The sequence below is a fragment of the Dipodomys spectabilis genome, unplaced genomic scaffold (assembly GCF_019054845.1).
Source record: "Dipodomys spectabilis isolate Male_0828 unplaced genomic scaffold, ASM1905484v1 ptg000036l, whole genome shotgun sequence".
Taxonomy (NCBI): domain Eukaryota; kingdom Metazoa; phylum Chordata; class Mammalia; order Rodentia; family Heteromyidae; genus Dipodomys; species Dipodomys spectabilis.
Genome location: NW_024870713.1, coordinates 1,684,087 through 1,703,291, shown reverse-complemented (window position 1 = coordinate 1,703,291; position 19,205 = coordinate 1,684,087). Strand labels below are relative to the sequence as shown.

General features: G+C 43.8%; 1 protein-coding gene across 4 annotated transcripts; it reads left to right on the top strand.

Moving 5' to 3' along the window:
- Positions 1-207: 207 nt before the first annotated feature.
- Positions 208-17,636, top strand: Pogk (pogo transposable element derived with KRAB domain). Of its 4 annotated transcripts, none has more exons than XM_042677363.1 (6): positions 208-365; positions 1,711-1,844; positions 6,835-6,961; positions 7,929-8,027; positions 9,284-10,768; positions 15,861-17,636. In XM_042677363.1, the coding sequence occupies exons 2-5, from the start codon at positions 1,713-1,715 to the stop codon at positions 10,753-10,755; spliced, it is 1,830 nt and encodes a 609-aa protein (XP_042533297.1). In that variant the 5' UTR covers positions 208-365; positions 1,711-1,712; the 3' UTR covers positions 10,756-10,768; positions 15,861-17,636. The 4 variants fall into 4 exon arrangements, with proteins under 4 accessions (XP_042533297.1, XP_042533295.1, XP_042533296.1 ...); XM_042677361.1 differs by having other exon boundaries at positions 209-365; positions 9,284-10,764; XM_042677362.1 differs by lacking the exon at positions 208-365 and adding an exon at positions 503-567 and having other exon boundaries at positions 9,284-10,764.
- The last annotated feature ends 1,569 nt before the right edge of the window (positions 17,637-19,205 follow it).

Genomic DNA, 19,205 nt, shown 5'->3' with positions numbered 1-19,205 from the left:
AGGCAAGCCGCAGAGGTCCCGGGAGCCCGGGGATACCCTGACCGCGGGGGGCCCCGCGGGGCGGCGCGCCGCCGGCCGGAAGCCGCGCGCCGGGAGGAGGGTCCGGGAGCGGCACGGGGAGGAGGGTCCGGGAGCTGCGCGGACGCCGTCCCCCGGCGCCGCCGAGGCCTGCTGACATCAACCGCGCTCCTCCCCCTCGCCTCCCAACACCCTCAGCTGCCGGCCGGACCCTCCCTCCTCCCACCACGTGTTCTCCGCGCTCCCTCCCGAGGGCCCGCGCGCACGGGAAGCCGGAGGGGCGGCCGGGATGGCGCAGTGACAGCCGGGGCCGCCGCCGACGCGCCCACCCCACCCCCTGCGGCCGGGTGCGTAATCGCGGGCGGGGCCGGGCGGGGCGGGGCGGGGCTGGGCGCTGGCGGCGCCGGTTCGTCCTCCTCCGGGCCAGGTTCCTGGGCCGCGGCGGGGGCGGGGGCGCCGGGGTTGCCGCTGCCGGCCGCGGCCGCCTTTGTTGCGAGCTCGCCGGGGGAGGCGGGCGGCGGGCGGCGCCGGTTCTCCGCGCCCGGGCAGGTGCGCCGGGGACGGGTGGGGACGGGCGGAGGGGGCGCTGCCGGAGCGGCACAGTCCGCGGAGAAAGGGAGGACAAGATGGCTGGAGAACTCGGAGCGCGCCCTGGGGGCGCGGCGGGGCCGGGGCGGGGCGGACCGCGGCGGCCCGGCTGGCCCGGCTGCGGGCACCCCCGGCTCGGCTGTGGCCCCCTTCCCTCCGGTACTGCCGTGGGACTCGTGACCAAGTTCGTTCAGGCCCCACCCTCGGGCCTGAAGCCCGTTCTGCTTGGCCCAGACCCATCGTTGTAGGAAAACACTGAAGCTGACTTTGAACTCCTGCAAGGGGCTTTGCTTTGGAGGACCTGGAGGAAATGAGGCTCTGGGCGAACACAAACCCCTCACCTAGGAATTGCCGCTCCCCTAGGGGACAGGGCTGAGGTGCATCGGCTTGTAGGGAATCAGGCTCTTAGGCCGCCGTGGTAGAGGGGTGTCGTTTCCTGGTGCGGGTAGGTCACAGTAGTTTGATCCCTTCCAGAGAATTCCAGGCATACCCCTCATTACGTTCCACCGACTCAGGTTTGGGAATTCCTTTGAGACAGAACGACCAGTTTTTGAACTGGCTCGTGGACAGCGCCTGTGAATTTGGAAAGGTGATGTGCAAACCATTCGCCTTCCTTCATTAGTGTCTGGGACCAATCCAGCTGAGTACCTGACCCGCCCCGCCTCCAGACATTTCACAGATAACAGATCAACACCTCTTGGCTGCCACTGAGGATGTGTTTGGGTAGTACTGGCTGTGGGAAACTTCAGCCTGCCCTTGTACTGTTTAAAACTTCATCCTGGAATGCTTACCCACCACCAGCCGTAGTTCTGTTCTTTCCATCTCTACAATCCAGTCCAGTCTCTGGCACAGAAAGCTTTAAAAAAAAAGTATTTGAAGACAACCAGATAGGTTTTCTATCCACTGTTATTATCCTATTTCTATCACTGTTTCTTATCCATCTTTCTGGGATTTCCCATAACCTTTTCTTCTCAGGCCCCCACTCTGCTCAACTCCATCAACATTTGGGTTATGGAAGTTGATGTGTAGCCAAGTCTCTCTCTTACTGGCTTTGGAAAGTTCCCATTGACACCTGATTTGTTTGAACTTAAATCTTGCTTGCAGAAATGGAGTCTACAACCTACCCTCTCAATTTGACCCTGAAAGAAGAAGAGGAAGAAGAAGAGATTCAGTGCCAGGAACTGAAGGATGGCCCAACCGATATGCAAAAAGTACGAATCTGCTCAGAAGGTGGATGGGTAAGTAAGGTGTGGGGCCAGGCTTGAAAGTCAAGCTTTATTTTAAGTCTTCTAAAGTAGACATGGAAAGTAAAAGTAGCCCAGTCCTGTGTGTGTGTGTGTGTGTGCATTCCTGAGAAAACACTATGGCTTTAAATGGCAGTGCAAAGAATGGAGGAGGTGGTTGTGGGAACAGCTCCTTTGGCCACAAGGCTGATCAATAGATTGGAAGTCTCAGAAGATGGGACTTTGTGCCTCCCATTTCCCCTATATACCTTGCTTGGTGCCAGGTACATTGTAAACATCAGATAATTATTTGCTGATTTACTGCTGGTCACAGGGAACCACTCACTTTATATCAAAGTTGGTTCATCAAGCTGACATGAAGGGAATCTAGCTGTATACCCACCTGGTCTGAATTGAATGGGTTAGCAGTGGGAATATGCAGATTTCACACATGCAAACAGAGCAGTGTAAAAGAACTAGAGGGAACTTACACAAATGTTAGAGCCATAGGTATTTATATCTATGGATAGTTTTTCACAGTTATTGGACTTCATGTGTTTATCTTGTGTATAGTGAGAAGCCCTAATTCATAGAACCATGGCACTTCTTCATTATCTAGTCCAACAGTCCAACCCTCTCCTACAGGAGTACAGACAAGTGATCTTCTTTGCTCCCTGTATACATGTGAACAGTGATACTCTTTAAAAAAAAAAAAGACCTCCTAAGCAGTACCTTTAAAAGTTGTGCATTTGCTATTGTATATTAACTCAGTAAAAGCAAATAGTGCAACTCAGGCTTTGAGTTTACTAATCAAGCTCCACTTCCTTGGTCTCCTCAGTGTTCTATCTTGCCCTCCTTCCAAGTTTTGATCCAGGTAGGATTCAGTCACTTCTGGCCTGTAATGAAACCTCAAGACAGTGGAAAGCCTGGGCTTTGAGGCTACATTGGCTAACCTAGAATTTCCAAATGGAGTAGAGAAGCATGAAAAACAGCTGTAGTAAAAGGGGACATCTGAATGTGTTGGACAAGGATAAAAAGAACAAGATGAAGATGATGCTTGGGGCAGGAAAGAAGGAAGTAACCAGATGATTCAAAAAAGGGAGTCTGGCAGCTTCATAGTGATGAGATTGGTCATTTTTGGCCTCCAGGCAATCTGCCACACATCTGAAGTTACTGTGTACAGTGCTACCTACACACATAGAAGAGTTTCTTATCTTAAGAGCCAGGCAAGAAAGTCAGCATAATTAATAGGATGGTGTACAAATGAATACATTGTAATTTGTAGGTCAGTTCAGGATAGTCTAGCAGCCAGGAGCAAAAAAGCCTCACTTAGGCTAGAGACTGCTTTGCAGAGATGACTTAGTCTAGAATGGTGGACTGGTTTGTCCTCTTCTCACCCTGGGACATTTAGCAATATCTGGAGACATTTTGGCTGTTCATCCTCAAGGTGGAGTAAGGGGGTAGGAGATCTTACTGGTATACCTAATGGGTTGAGATCAAGGATCTACCTGTACAACTATAGTGCAGAGGAAAACCCTCTGATACAACAAAGAATTATCTGGCCCCAAGTAGTATGAGGTTGAAAAACTGCTCTAGACTATTAAATTAGGGGAAGGAAAGAATTGAACCTATATTTTAAATGCATATTCTACTTAAATGCATATTCCAAAGTAATAAAAGCCATTCAACAGAAGAACCATTCTCTACATTAGGATAGTAAAATGTGAAGTGGAAAAGATGTATTTTGAGCATCAGTCATGAAAGGGAACAGAGTGGGTTTGTACCTCCAAAGGCACTGGAGAAAGAAGGTACATATAGAGTTGGGAAGCCCAGATGGGGAATGTGGTAAGCAGGGCCATTGGCTAAGAACCAGGGTCAGCCAGGGGTCAGGGCCACCATAGGCCAGAGCATGGCATTCTGTGCTGGGGAGTGTGGGCTTTTCTTAGTATTCCTGAATCCATCTTTCTAAGGAAAGCTTAAGGCTCTACAGACACCTTGTTAATGCTTCAGTGGCCTATTGAGAAAGTACAGGGTTAGGAATCAGACTCTACCTCTGTAACGTTTGCCAAATTACTTAACTACTGTTTCCTTACCCATAAAAGTGGGTTAGTGATTCCCATATCCATTATGTATTTAGAGGCTTTCATATAGATAATATATGTGTATAAACAGGAGTACCTGCATTGGTACATCAGTGTAGACTGGCTACCCTCAGATCCCTACCAGCTTTGCTGAGTATCTGTAAGGCTTCAGTGGAGCTGTGCAGTATGTAAATACTTTGCAACACTTGCACTTGGAGATTAATGTTGGAATGCCCAGGGAGAGCAAGGCAGTGCACACAGCTAATAGAATACCCCCTATCCTGTGAGTCCTTGATCTTCTGAGGGCAGGGAGGAAGACAGGAATTGAGAGCCTTTACCTTTGAAGCCAAGAAAGGGTCACTGAAGATGGAATTCAGACTGCCCAACTTCTCAGATGTGTCCAGGGCCAGTGTTGTTTACCTTCTGCTGTGTTTGGCCAGATAAAAGGGCTGTGTAGAGCAAAGGAGGCCTGCACAGCAAAGCCTGGCTGAAGGCTTGATTCATTCTCACAGAGGGCCGCTGTGAGGGAGCCTTTCTAATCCCCTGCTCTGTGCCTATGGCACATCATGTGGGCTTGTTTGAAGTTCCTCTGGGGTTCAGGCATTACTAGGAGGGGACAAATCCCACACATACCAGCTTCTAGACTTCTCATAACATCTGTGCTCCTGATATCTGGTGTTTTTCCAGATCTTCTACAAGAACTGACAGGGCCAGGCCTGTGCCCCATTTTGTCAGTAAAGGGAAAGTGACTATAAATAGGTATGGCCTACATCAGGAACTTCATAGGGACAGGAAAGGCCAGAGAGAAAGTTGTTTAAAAGCCTGAGAAGTGTGAAGGGAGTAGTGGGGTAGAAAATCACTGGGCTGTCTCGCTGGTCAGGTTGAGGAAGAAGTCTGAGGAAAGCTCAGAAACAAATCAATTTTTGTCCATTCTTCCTCCAGAGAATTTTTTGACAGATTAAACTTAACAATGCTTTGAAAATGGTCCATGTGCCAGAAGAGAGGGAAAATTCAGAGATGATTTGCCTCACTAGTTCAAAAACACATTTTAAGTCACTATTCGAGTGTGCTAGACTTGGGAAATAAGACAGAGTAAATGCACCCCTGTCCTTGGCAAACTCATTTTAGGGGAGAGAACAGACAAATAAACAATGTGCAGTGTGACCATGCCACCATAGTGTTGAACACATGTACGTATGCTCACAGCCTAGGACAGAATGCGTTCCTGGAGAAGAGGGTGGTCTTGAAGTCTTAAAAAGATGAATGTGTGTCCATAGGTCAAGAATGCAGAGAACATAGGAGGCCCAGGGGGAAGAATGGCAGAGGTGACATGGGACAGTAAGAGCTGGGTATAGCTAGATCAGAGGTGGGGGAGAGTTAAGGACTATTCACCCAGAAAACAACTTTGTTCTCAGTTGTGTGTCTCATTGGCATCAGATAGTAGAGTCCACATCTCACCATGCCATTTACTAGCTGTTTGACTTCAGCCTGGAAATGATGCCTATTTGAACCCGTTTTTCTCCCCTGGGTTTAACTGGTATATCTTTATTCATCCACAAGTTTGTTGGGAGAAAATCAGGGAGATGCTGTAAGGGTGGAAAGATAGTAAATGGTCTCACTGAGTCAGGGAAGAAAGACCAGGGTGTCAGAATGATTGATGACCTGACACTTGAAAACACTGCAGGCTATATAGACATTGGTTTTTTTTAGGATGAGAAACAAAAACAAAAACAAAACAAACAATGGATCCCCAGACCCAGGATTTGGATTCAAGCTTTGGAGAATAGCTTTGGAGAGGATGTGAAGTGGCCACCCTGCTGTAAGCTGTCCAGTGATTTCTTACCTTTGAATGTGATGGGCTTTATAATAAGATGTTTTTATTAGCCAAAAGAAAAGAACATAGAGTAGAAAGTAAAGCAAAGTATTTTTAAAACAAAGAGAAGGTTGTTTTTGGTCATTGCAGCCCCTAGCTATAAGGAAGAGAGTGGGGATAGAGGGACAAGAGAGGGAGCAAGCTTCTCTGCACAGGAACACTGCAGCCCTGGTCTGGGCATCAAAGTAATCAGGTTTGCTCTGGCATCTCATAGTATAAATTAAGATCTAATTAGCCCTTCTCCAATTCATGTTCTTGTGGATTGGAAAGGCCTTGATGGATCTTTGGGCAGCCCTGGGTTCCAAATCAAATAAGATTGATACCTTTGGAATGTGATGCCCCAGAAAACCATAAAAGTCTGTGGAAAGCATTTAGCCCTATGTAAATTTACACATCCAGCTCTTCTTCCTTTTAGGCTGCAAGTCTAGGAGGTCTAGAGAGGTACAGATTAAGATGAGTGACTTGGATACACTTTTTTTTTTTTTTGGTCGGTCATGGGGCTTGAACTCTAGGCCTGGGCACTATCCCTAAGCTCTTCAGCTTAAGGCTAGCGCTCTACCACTTGAGCCACAGCACCACTTCTGGCTTTTTCTGCTTATGTGGTGCTGAGGAATCAAATCCAGGGCCTCATGCATGCAAGGCAAGCACTTTACCACTAATTCACTTTCCCAGCCCCTTGGATGCACTTTTCTCCAGGCAGGATTAGTGTTCTGCCTCTGGAGTCAGGTGAACGGTGAGCTGCTCTCATGCATTGCATGAGTACAACATCCAGGGCACCCAGCCTGTTGATGGCAGTAGGGAGTTTTCTTTTCACGCTGCCCTTGCTGTGTTGGTGAGCAGAGGGTGTGATAGCGGCTGTAGTAGGGTACTGTGCTCTTTCCTGCCTCATCTTGCCCCCAGTAGCTATATGAATGTGAACAAGCCATTTTCCTCAAGTCAGGACCATGACCTGAACTGTGAGAGGAAGGGCTAAGCCCACTTATTCACGAGATCTTCTGAAGTCTGAACATCTGTCTGCATGTGCATTGAGAAAGACCTGTTCATGTTGCAGGTTCCAGCCCTATTTGATGAGGTGGCCATATATTTTTCTGATGAGGAGTGGGAAGTTTTGACGGACCAACAAAAGGCCCTCTACCGGGAAGTGATGAGGATGAATTATGAAACTGTTCTGTCCCTGGGTAAAGTTGTTTCCCTTAATCTCCCAGAAGCTCTGAGCCCAGAGAATTAATTACACATCTCTCTTCCCTGGTATACCCCACCACCCTTCTCTGCTGAATGTGCCCACTTAATTCCCTACTTGTGATTGGGCAGGGTGTATATATTATACATACTATATTTTTCTACTCAGCTCATGCCACCTCTTAGAATGAGCTTAACCCAGGCTTTGACACTTTTAAAGAAGTACAACTTTATTTTTTATTTATTTGTTTATTTTGGGGGGGGTCCGGTCGTGGGGCCTGAACTCTGGGCCTGGGAGCTGTCCCTCAGCTCTTCAGCTCAAGACTAGCGCTCTACCACTTGAGCCACAGTGCCATTTCCAGCTTTTTTTTCTTTTTGCTTATGTGGTGCTGAGGAATTGAACCCAGGGCCTCATGCATGCAAGGCAAGCCCTCTACCACTGAGCTACCTTCCCAGCCCAAGAAGGACAACTTTAGAAATGTCACCTTGTATTTGAGCTTGTGCTTCACAAGCCCACAATGAAGAAAGGCCTTCATTGTTATCAGCCTCAGAAACATAGGGACATGTCCCCCAAAGTATGCACACACACACACACACACACACACACACACACACACACACACACTCCCACACTCCCACATGATCCATTTGGATTGCCCAGGTTGCTCACAGAAGTACCAGCATGCTTATTGCATCTGTGGTAGCCTCCACCCACTTCTCTGCTAAATGCAGTTTTTATGTTATTATACTAAGCCCAATGCTGGCCCCAGCCCTCATTCACAGAGATCCAGAAATGCCCTCAGACAGATGTATTTTCTATCATATTTTTTTCTTTGAGTATCACCAAACTTGTCCCATATTTTACAATTGGAGGGAATAGGGTTTCTTAAGTATTATAAAATACTTAGGTTTGCATTGCTTCAGGACAGTAGCCCAATTGTTACCTATTCTATTTTCTGTGAACAGAATTCCCATTCCCTAAGCCAGACATGATCACTCGTTTGGAACGGGAGGAAGAGTCTCATAATTCTGAGGAGTGGCAGCTACAAGGAGGACCCGTTACAGGTACTACAACTACACTTCAGTGTCAGCCCTAATAGCATCTTAAAGCCGGATTTTCAGTTTCTGCATACATTTTGTGGGATGTTGAGAGATGAAGCACAATGACGATGGACTTTAAAAATGGGAGAGTTTAAAAATCTCTTGACAGTTCTTTGTGACCTTAGGCAACTTCTTTTATTTCTCTGGGCCTCAGTCTCCTCGTTGGTCAGTTGTAGATTTAAATAAGCCTTGATGTGTGTGACCTTATATTTGACTGGAGCAAAATGAAGTTTTCATGGTGTGTGGTCCAGTGCACTTTCTGGCTGAGTGTGGCCACATCAGCAGCATGCCACATGCCATGCTTCTTCAAACTCAGTACTAGTGAGAGGAAGTGTGCATCCAGTGTATTTACCCTGAGCTTCCTGTCTGTTTCATCCTGGATATAAAAGGCCACAGTTCACATTTGAGTAGATAAGTCTTAAGAGGCACCTAGTTTCTTTTTTTATCAACATGAAAAAAGATTAGGAGAGCAGTAGTTGGAAAAATACAGCATAGCTTCCATATTTTACTGATTCTAAAGCACTTTTTTCCCTGCCACTTTATGTAATTGAGAAGACCTGTGGAAAAGATTGCATGTGATTGTTAGAACTAAAGGCATTTTGTTAATTCTTTTAGTAGCACATAAAGGTGCATTTTACAATTGATAGCATTTTAGTTTTGGTGAAAGGAGAAATCTTCCAATCATATTGCATTTCTGTAATGATCTTCCAAATATAAGTATACACATTGGTATGCAAGAACCAACTTAAAACTATAAACTTAAATTTGCTGGCATGAATTTTCTTACAGGTTTTTTTGATTCAAGGGCTATGATTCCACCAAAGCTCTGCAATGTTAGGAAGCACAAGCACGGTGAATTGTATTTGGTTTCTCATCCACATAAATACTGTTTTTGGACCCCAACATAGCATCGCTTTTATTTGATCCACACTTGGAACCTGTGTCCCAAGTTCTCCTGCTATGTCCTAGCTTGGCAATCTTGACTCCATTTATAACCTCTGTAGTTTCTCTCACCTCATCTACAGAGAAGGAACACTGATGGCCACCGTGGCTGAGTCTGTATGGAATCTGTATAAATTAACACCGGGATAACAACTTAGTATTATCTATTATTCAAGTTACTATTTTTGGTGAACCTTATTAAACATTTTGACTCAAAAAAAAATCAAGGATTAAGCCACTTAATCACTGACTTCTTTTCCCCCTCATTTGTCTCCCAGAAAATGAAGAATCTGATGTGAAGCCTCCAGATTGGGCAACCCCCATGAATACCACCTCCCACTTCCCTCAGCCTCAGCATCTTGACAGCTTTGGTCTGCGCCTGCCTCGGGACATCACTGAGCTGCCTGAATGGAGTGAGGGGTATCCCTTCTGCATGGCCATGGGCTTCCCGGGGTATGACCTCTCGGCTGATGACATAGCTGGGAAGTTTCAGTTCAGCCGGGGCATGCGCCGCAGTTATGACGCAGGATTCAAGTTGATGGTGGTAGAGTATGCCGAGAGCACCAACAACTGCCAGGCTGCCAAGCAGTTTGGAGTATTCGAAAAAAACGTTCGAGACTGGCGCAAGGTGAAGCCACAGCTGCAGAATGCCCATGCCATGCGACGGGCATTTCGAGGCCCCAAGAATGGCAGGTTTGCTCTGGTGGACCAACGCGTGGCTGAGTATGTCAGATACATGCAGGCCAAAGGGGACCCCATAACCAGGGAGGCGATGCAGCTGAAAGCTCTTGAAATTGCCCAGGAAATGAACATTCCAGAGAAAGGGTTCAAAGCAAGCTTGGGTTGGTGTCGAAGAATGATGAGAAGGTATGACCTGTCTCTGAGGCACAAAGTACCTGTACCCCAGCACCTGCCTGAAGACCTGACTGAGAAGCTCATCACTTACCAGCGGACCGTGTTATCTTTGCGCAGGGCGCATGACTACGAGGTGACACAGATGGGGAATGCAGACGAGACACCCATCTGCTTGGAGGTGCCATCCAGGGTTACTGTTGACAACCAGGGTGAAAAACCTGTGTTGGTCAAGACTCCAGGCAGGGAGAAACTAAGGATCACGGCCATGCTTGGTGTCTTGGCTGATGGGAAGAAGTTACCTCCATATATCATTTTGAGGGGAACCTACATCCCCCCAGGAAAGTTCCCCAGCGGGATGGAAATCCGCTGCCATCGCTATGGGTGGATGACTGAAGACTTGATGCAGGACTGGTTGGAAGTGGTGTGGAGACGCAGGACAGGAGCACTTCCCAAGCAACGAGGGATGCTGATCCTGAATGGCTTCCGGGGACATGCCACTGATTCTGTGAAGAGTTCCATGGAGAGTCTGAACACGGACATGGTGATCATCCCCGGGAGCCTAACCCCACAGCTGCAGGTGCTGGATGTGGTGGTCTACAAGCCACTGAATGACAGTGTGCGTGCCCAGTACTCTAACTGGCTTCTGGCTGGGAACCTGGCGCTCAGCCCTACTGGGAATGCCAAGAAACCACCCCTGGGTCTCTTCCTGGAATGGGTCATGGTGGCATGGAACAGCATCTCAAGTGAATCCATTGTCCAAGGGTTCAAGAAGTGCCACATCTCTAGCAACTTGGAGGAAGAAGATGATGAACTGTGGGAAATCGAAAGTGAGTTGCCAGGAGGAGGAGAACCACCGAAAGAATGTGATGCTGAGAGCATGACTGAGGGCAACTGAAGGACCAAGGTAAGTGGTTGGAAATAAATGCTTCGTTAGGTTCAATGATGGCCCTGCTCTTGTTCAACACACACTATCTCATTACTTTTCCCTACTTTTGATTTCTTTAGATTCTAGTATGCATGAGTATAGATGACAGGCCACCAGAATTTTCTTATTTATAGGCAACTGATTGTTTGACTTCCTTTGTATATATTTGGTTCTGAAGTCAGAACCTAAATAATAAGTAAAATGAACAAATGGTGAGCTTCCAAAACATTAGATCTGAGAGCTATAACGACAGAAGAAGTTATTTGGGCCTGAAAAGGCCCATTCTGACATGGCATAGTTTATAAAAACTTGTTTTTGAAAGACTTCTCTTTTCCCTATAAATCATGTTAAGCCTTTAGGACTGGTATGTGTTCCTGATTTAGTTGGGACTGTTGTATTGATTTTTACTGGCCTATAGGCCCATGACACAAGTGAACATGAAGTCTACATTCAAAATAGTAGTCTCTGGGTTTCAGGGCTCTTCCTTAGCTGGTCACACAATGCCCATCATAAAGATTAAATATGTATATGTGTATATATATAAAAATATATATATATACACATACATATATTCATATATATACACATATACATATGTATAGATATATGTGTGATATATTTAGCTCCCATTTGCTTTTTCCTAGGAAATGCAGAAGTTTTAAAATGCATCTTAGTCTCATATAGACCTTTAGATCAAGTAGACAATTTCCTTAACTGCTTGTAGTCAGCAGAGGTCTGAAGGAAAGTACTTTTAAACCCAGTCTTGGCACCAGTAGTCTAGGACTACAGTGAGCCAGGTTAAAAGACCCAGGACAATAGGATTGAGATTTTGAAGTACAGAAGATGAGTTGAAAGGATACAAGGAGTAGGTGCCCAAAAGAGCCAATACTGGGGGATAAGTCCACAGCTTCCCTCAACCTCCCTCCCCACCTACACACCTGGAGAAAGAAGAAAATGGCCACAGAGTTGGTAATATGCAGAAAGAACAACTCACTTTAACTTTGTTCTCATTTTCTTAATTGTCAATCTATGCTTCCAGATGTAGTATATAAAAGGCAAGAGTCCTTTTATATTTTGTTCTGTGTGTCTCTTCTACTTTCATTTTTTTCTCCAAGTGAAATGGTAGTAGAATTCTTACTTTCCCACTGTATAAGTACATCGGTGTATTCAAAAGTGACATCAGGTACTGGTTGCTCATGCATGTAATCTTAGCCATTCAGGAAGCTGAGATCCTGAGGATCACATTTCCAGGTTAGTTGGAACAAAAATGTAAGTAAGACTCCATTTCTTTGGTTTGTCTCAAAAAACAAATCTAGCGGTGTGACTCAAGTAGAAGAGCACCAGCCAAGCAGTTGGGAGGCCCTGATTTCAGAACCTGGTACCAGCAAAAAAGAAAACCAATAGGCTCCTTCCTTGACTCTACAACAAGCTGAACTCATGTTATTGAACTCTGGGGTAATTCTGGTGGGTTCCTAGAATTTAAATTGAGCAAGAAGCAGTTTTTACTATGGCATTAAAAATCACTGAAATCACTTTCGTCATGTTCCCCACTCTTTAAAAAACAAAAAAAAACATGAATTCAGACTCTATTGCCTACCAAACTTAGAGTAACGTCATTTTTATTTTTATACTTCCCTCTCTTCTTTCCAGATAACATTTTGAAGCATTCTCCATTCCCCCCTCCCCGCCCCCCACGGTGTGTGTGTGTGCCAGCTTCAACTCAGTGCTTGAGCACTGTCTCTGAGCTTTATTGCTCATGGCTTTTTTGCTCATGACTCTACACTTGTGCAACAGATCCACTTCCAGCTTTTTTTGGTAGTTAATTGGAGATAAGAGTTTCACAGACTTTCCTGCCCAGGCTGGCTTTGAGCTGTGATCCTCAGATCTTAGCCTGCTAAGTAGGTAGGATTACAGACATGAGCTACTGGCATCAGGATGGCATTATTTTAATCAGTTGACACCTCACTTACTAGTATGGTTCCTATTCTCACTACCCCTGCTATTCAACAGTAAGTTTGGTTTTGTTATCTTTGGTCATCAGGGATTCATTGTTTACCCTCCACCATTCTCTTTTCCTCCTTCCCAAATCCCCTCAAATAGACCCACTGTTACTAACCTCTGTGTGTGTGTGTGTGTGTGTGTGTGTATGTGTGATTGATACTGTGTGTGATTACATACATGTTTATCTTTCAGATCTAGGATCCATGTATGAGAAAAAAACATGCAACATTCTGAACCTGGCTTATTTCATTTAACACATCATCTAGTTCCTTCAATTTCCTTGCAAATGACATAATTTCATTCTTCTTTATGGCTAAATAATATTCAATTATGTATATATATACATATATGTATATATGTATATATATATACATATATGTATATATGTATATATATATATATATATATATACATACATACCACATTTTCTTAATCCATTTATCAGTTATAGGGCATCTAGACTGTTTCCATAGCCTAGTAATTGTAAATAGTGCTGTAATGAACATGGGTGTGCTAGTATCTCTGTAGATACTGACTTACATTTATTTGGATATGTGCCCAAGAGAGGGAATCACTGGATTATTTGTAGTTCTGTTTTTAAGGAGCCTCCAAACTGATTTCCATAGTGGTTGTACTAGTTAACATTACTAGCAACAATATGTAAGGTTTCCTTTTCCTTTGCATCCTAACTAGTATTTATTTTCATTTGTATTCTTGATGGTAATTTTGAGTGGAGAAAGATGAAATCTCAATGTCATTTTGATTTGCATTTTCTTTATGGCCAGGGATAGTGAACATTTCTCCATGTATTTATTGGCTATTTGTATTATTCTGAGAATTGTCTGTTCATTGGCTATTTGTACTATCTGTTCAGTATATTTACCCCTTTAATTGGATTTGATTCTTTGGGAATTTAGTTTTGGAGCTCCCTGTATATTCTTGTTATTAATCCATTGTTAGATGTGTGACTGACAAATATTTTTTTCATTCTCTAGGCTATCTCTTCAATCTACTGTTTCCTTTGCTGCACAGAATCTTTTTATTTTGATACAATCCTATTTGTCAATCCTTGCTCTTAATTGCTGAGCTATTGGAATTCCATTCAAGAAGTTATTGCTTATGCCTGTATGTTCTGGTATTTTCCCTATCCTTTCCTATAGTAGTTTCAAAGTTTTAGGTCTTAGATTAAGATCCTTGATCCACTCTGAGTTGATGTTAGTACAAGAGATAAAAATAGTTTCTTCTGTAGATAAACAGTTTACCAAGCATTGAAGGTTATCTGTTCTTCTAGTTATGTTTTCGACTCCTTTGTCAAAAATCAGATAGCTGTTGCTGTGTGGATTTATTTCATGGTTTTCTATTCTGTTCAATTAGTCTTCATGTAGGTTTCTGTGTAAATACCATGCTGGTTTTGTTAGTATGGCTCTGTATTGTAACTTGAAGCCTGCATTGTGATATTTCCAGCATTACTGTTTTTTTTCTCAAGATTGCTTTGACTATTTGAGATCCTCTGTGTTTTCGTGAATTTTTAGGATTAATTTTCAAATTTCTATGAAGAATGACATTAGCATTTTGATGGGGATTGAATTGAATTTGTAAGTTGCTTTGGTAGTATAACTATTTATTAATTGTGCCAAGCCATAAGCAGTGAGTCTTCATTCCATCTTCTAGTGTCTTCAGTTTCCTTCAAGATGCCTTTCCTGTAGACAACAAGTGGTCAGGTGATGCTTTTTTATCAACTTACCACACTGTCTTTTGATTGGAGAATTGAGATTATTAACATTCAGTGTCATTATTAAAAAGTATGTAATAATTTCTGCCATTTTGTTGGGGGTTTGAGTTTTTTTTTCCCTTTCTCAGGGAATTTTTTAATTTTTTTCAAATTCTTTATTGTGATTAAGTGATTACATAAAGTTCCCAAATTTCACAGTATTGTGGGATAGTGATGCTTAAAGTCACAAACACATTCTAACTTTCATGGGGCAATTGTCTATCGTAGTCTATAACATTTATGAGTTCTATGATGTTTGACAATAGTTATTTCTTCCACATCGGGTGATATGTACATTTCTTTCGTTTTGCATAGCGTCAGCTGTTCCCTCTTTCCCATTTGTTCCTTCCCTCCTGTCACTGCCATTGAGTTGCTTAGTTCATTTTGATCAATGTCCAGTGCAGATGATGGATCCAGCTGTTGATTTTCCCTGATTCCCTCTAGTTCTGTGTCCTCCTCCTGGTTTCCCTCCAATGTGCACATATATACCATATATATGATCAGCAGCATGGGGTTATTTAGTGGTGATTCGACCAGCTGTGTGGAAGTCCTTTGTTTCTTAAGTCTTGTGAACTTGTTTTATCACCTTACATTTTGGATTTAACATCCACTTATCAGGGAGACCATGTGACATTTGTCTCTTTACTCTTGGCTTACCTCGCTCAACATGATTTCTTCTAGCTCCATCATTTCCCTGCAAATGCCATAATTTTGTCCTTTCTAATGACTGCATAATATTCCATTGTGTGCCTCCCATTTGCTCTTCCAGAATGCTATAGTTCTCTGTACAGCTGCTGAGGAAGTGATGGAAGCAGTCAGGAATTTGCAGTGAATGAGAGGATCAGAGGAGCCAATCTGACAGAGCATGCCTGTAATCCCCATCTACTCCAGGGGCACAGACAGGAGCATTGTGATTGTGGTTAGCAAGATCCTATCTCAAAAACCAGATGGGTTTGGCAAAACATGCCTGTATTCCCAGCTACTCTGGAGATAGGAACTCAGTCCAAAGCTGTGCAAGAACTCGAGACTCTATCTGAACAAAAAGACTAGGAACGTGGCTTAAGTGGTAGAACAGCTGCCTCACAAGTGCAAAGCTCTGAGTTCAACCCCTAGCACAGAAGAGAGGGAGAGGAAGAGAGGAAAGAAAGAAGGAGGGGGGGAGGAAGGGAAGACAGACACATGGGCATGAAACTACTTTTTGTCATCTATTTGGAAATTTAACTGGTAAAATAATATTTTTGTTAAGTGAAATACCCAGAAATCCAGGGGTTCCTTCACACTTAAGATTCTCTGTATTTTCCAGCAAATGACACTATGGTTGAAACGGTTGGGGAAAATCCTCAAGATCATTCTTGAAAGTGTGGATGCCCAGGGAGCTCCAGGAAGAGGCAGTGTGGGGCTCACAACAGTCAAGATCCACCAGCAGCCAGGACGTCTCAGGGCACAGCCCCTCATGCCCTGCCCGTGAAGTGTCAGCAAAATCTCGGACCTTTAGGCACACCAGAGACTAAAACAGAAATGAAACTTGGCCCCTGTCTTCTTTTGGAGCTGACTCCATCTGTCCATCAAAGAAATGTGTAAATACTACCCAGCAAAGATGTAGGCTGGAGAAGAGACCATCTGTTCACCACCAACAAGAGACATCTTATGGATACAGCTCTAGTGGTGTCCTTTGGTTAAAAAAAAAAAAAAACTCAATACTCTGCCTTTGAAAATGCTTCCAAAAGTAGAACCTGTCCCCACATGGATCAAGACTACAGAAAAGATTTTGTACAAATATGTCACTTATGCACACCTGCTACTTACACATTTCCTTTTGAGAAACTGATTTACTAAGGATAACTATAAAATCAACACATACTGGCCTGGTGCCAGAAGATGGCTTTTCTATAGACAAACAACAGTACTGTGGAAGATGGAATTCACACAAATAATGCTGTTTTACTTATCTTCCAAATCTGGTTGGCAGCTAGACTTTTAGGGTCTTGTTTAATGGCCCTATTTTTTTCATTGTTGTATTTGATGATAAGGCAAGCACTTAGTACTGAAGTCCTGTTTTTCAAGCTGCCTGCAGAAGTCACTGAACTCTGTTGTCTCCATGGTATAAGGCCCTTTGGCTCATCTGATACTTGTTTTAATTTCTGTAACGTTCGTGTCACAGAGACAGTGGAAGGTTTTAGCCCCAGCTGTTTCATGACTAACCTCCAAGAACAGGAGGCCATTGGATTTTTACATGCATTACATGCATTCCCACATAATTTGAGTATTTGAAAACATTTCTTCAAAGCTATCTGTGCTACAAAAAAAATGTATATCAGAACCTCAAAGACAAAGCCATTGCTAGAATTAACATTCCAAAAACCACTTCTCCTTCCTGTACACTGGACTCACATACATTTTATAAGATGTTTTTGGCTTCCTGCAACACCTATTTCTACTCAGGTACTCATTTTCCTGTTGGTCCTTTTCTGATCTTTTTAATCCAGTTGCACAGTCACACACAAGGTGGGCAATTTCACTTCTAGTATCTGAATGCTGTTCAGTGTTTGACTTAAGTCCCTCTTTGCTTTTTTTTACCTATAATGCCTTTGGTCATCCAGAAGTGGCATTTAAACCTTACTATTTTCCATTCCATTTCTATTTAATTTTTTTCCTCCCACTAGCGTACTTTCTAGCCCTTTCTTTTTCATGTCATTTCTCTTGCAGTGGGAGCTTAAAAGATGTCATGAAATCTAATTTAAGGTTCCTGCATGGGAGCCACAGTTGTCTTGCCCAGAATAGTAGAAAATGGGTTCGACTCCTGTTTCATTCCCCATCACCTCAAGTCTCATTGTCAGCTGCGAGATAATGCCTTATAGGTTGCATAGCACTGGAACTTTCCTAGAGTGATGGCTTTGCTGTCAGGGTCTTCTGGGCTCACTCTTCCATTCCCTTACTATGATCTATGCCTAACAGAGCCCTTATCCAACTGTTTTGCAGAAAGGCTGTTCGCCTAGAATTCGTATAGCACACAAGATATAGTTGTATCTCCTAGTGATAGGAACTGACCCCAACAATAAACTTTGATAATTAAAACAGTGGGCTATGGTGGTTTTCTTAACCTACTAACATTGTCACAAGCTATATTTCAAACTGTTGCCTCAACTTTATTCTCCATCCAGTTCCAATATATTTACACCTTTGACTCAAAAAGTGTCCATGGAATGTACTGAAAGTAACATTGGTATCTTTGAAGTCAGAATGAAGAATTGCATGACTTTAAGTTGGCTTTTCAAAATAGAGGGGAGGAACACTAATAATTCCGTTCCCCAGGGTCATGTTTTAGATATCCTCAGAATAGCTATGTTGCCAGAATAGCATGAAAGAAATCCACAAGACATAAATTTAAAGTGAGTGAATATAGCTAAATTGGTATCCTCTTTTCACAAGTGTTTTTAAAAGCATCAAATCTACATGTTGTTAGAATTAGCCCTGACGATTTACCGTGCCCATAGACTCTAAGTAGTAGTCTACTCCAAGAACGATTTAGAGATCGGATTTTTCCTTTGTAAACCAAGCAGTCTGTTGGCATTTTGTTGTGCAAAGAGTGAAACGTTAGGACATTCCAGTGACTTCAGGCAATGGTAAGTATTACAGGAACTTTGGGTGGCTGCTCACTGTAGACAATAAAGGTAAAGGCAGCAGGCCTACACAAATGTGTTTGCACACTGATACACTTGTGGCTAAAAAGCAATGACTGGGAACCTGCAGGATAAATCACTTGGAGTAACTCTGAAATACCTGGTTTTTAACAGCTTTGTTTTTCATTCAAATGTTTTTCTAAATGATGGTTGGCAACAAGTACTCATGACTTCTTAATTGTAGAAGGGGCTGCACACAATATCTCACTCTGACAGTGTCACAGATGAAGCCAGCTTTTGTAGGAATGAAGTTCAAGTCTCAGGCTATCTCTTCAAGATCATTACTCTTTCTGCCTCCCTACCTTGTCCTCAACCCCGTCTTCCCACATTCAAAACTGATTTCTTGACAAGGGGACTGGAGAACAGGCCTTTTAAAGATGCACATCTGAAACAGGTGAGACTAAGGGAGTCATCTGTCATTGTGTGCCACCAGAGGGGCGACTAGGCTAGCGCCTAGAGTAGAGAGGGATTGCCTAACTTGGAATTTATGCTATGCTGGACAAGATTCCCATTGTGGAACCTGCCATGCAGAGGGCAAAGACAGGTTGAGGCTCCTGCCTGCCTCTCCATGATCACAATACAGTCCTGGTAAGCAGAGGCCCAGGTACATGGCCGTACAAAACAAAACTACATTTGTGTGGACGTCAGTCAAAATTAATCCCAATCCCTAAAGGTTCTCACCAAACACTTCAAAGGGCTTGTGCCAACAACTGATGATGGAGTTTATTTTGCGCTTTTTTTGTTGTTGTTACTGATTTTTGGTCAGTCATGGGGCTTGAACTCTGGGCCTGGGTGCTGTCCCTCAGCTCTTCAGCTCAAGGCAAGTGCACCACTTCCAGTTTTCTGGTGGTTAACTGGAGATAAGAGTCTCATGAACTTTCATGCCCAAGCTGGCTTTGAGCCGCGATCCTCAACTCACAGCCTCCTGAGTAGCTAGGATTCCAGGCATGAGCCACCAGCACCTGGCA

Coding starts and splice junctions, on each gene's coding strand:
- Pogk (XM_042677363.1), top strand. CDS start 1,713: ATGGAGTCTACAACCTACCCTCTCAATTTGACCCTGAAAGAAGAAGAG. Junction 1,845..6,834: donor TCTGCTCAGAAGGTGGATGG/GTAAGTAAGGTG, acceptor TTCATGTTGCAG/GTTCCAGCCCTATTTGATGA. Junction 8,028..9,283: donor ACAAGGAGGACCCGTTACAG/GTACTACAACTA, acceptor TTTGTCTCCCAG/AAAATGAAGAATCTGATGTG.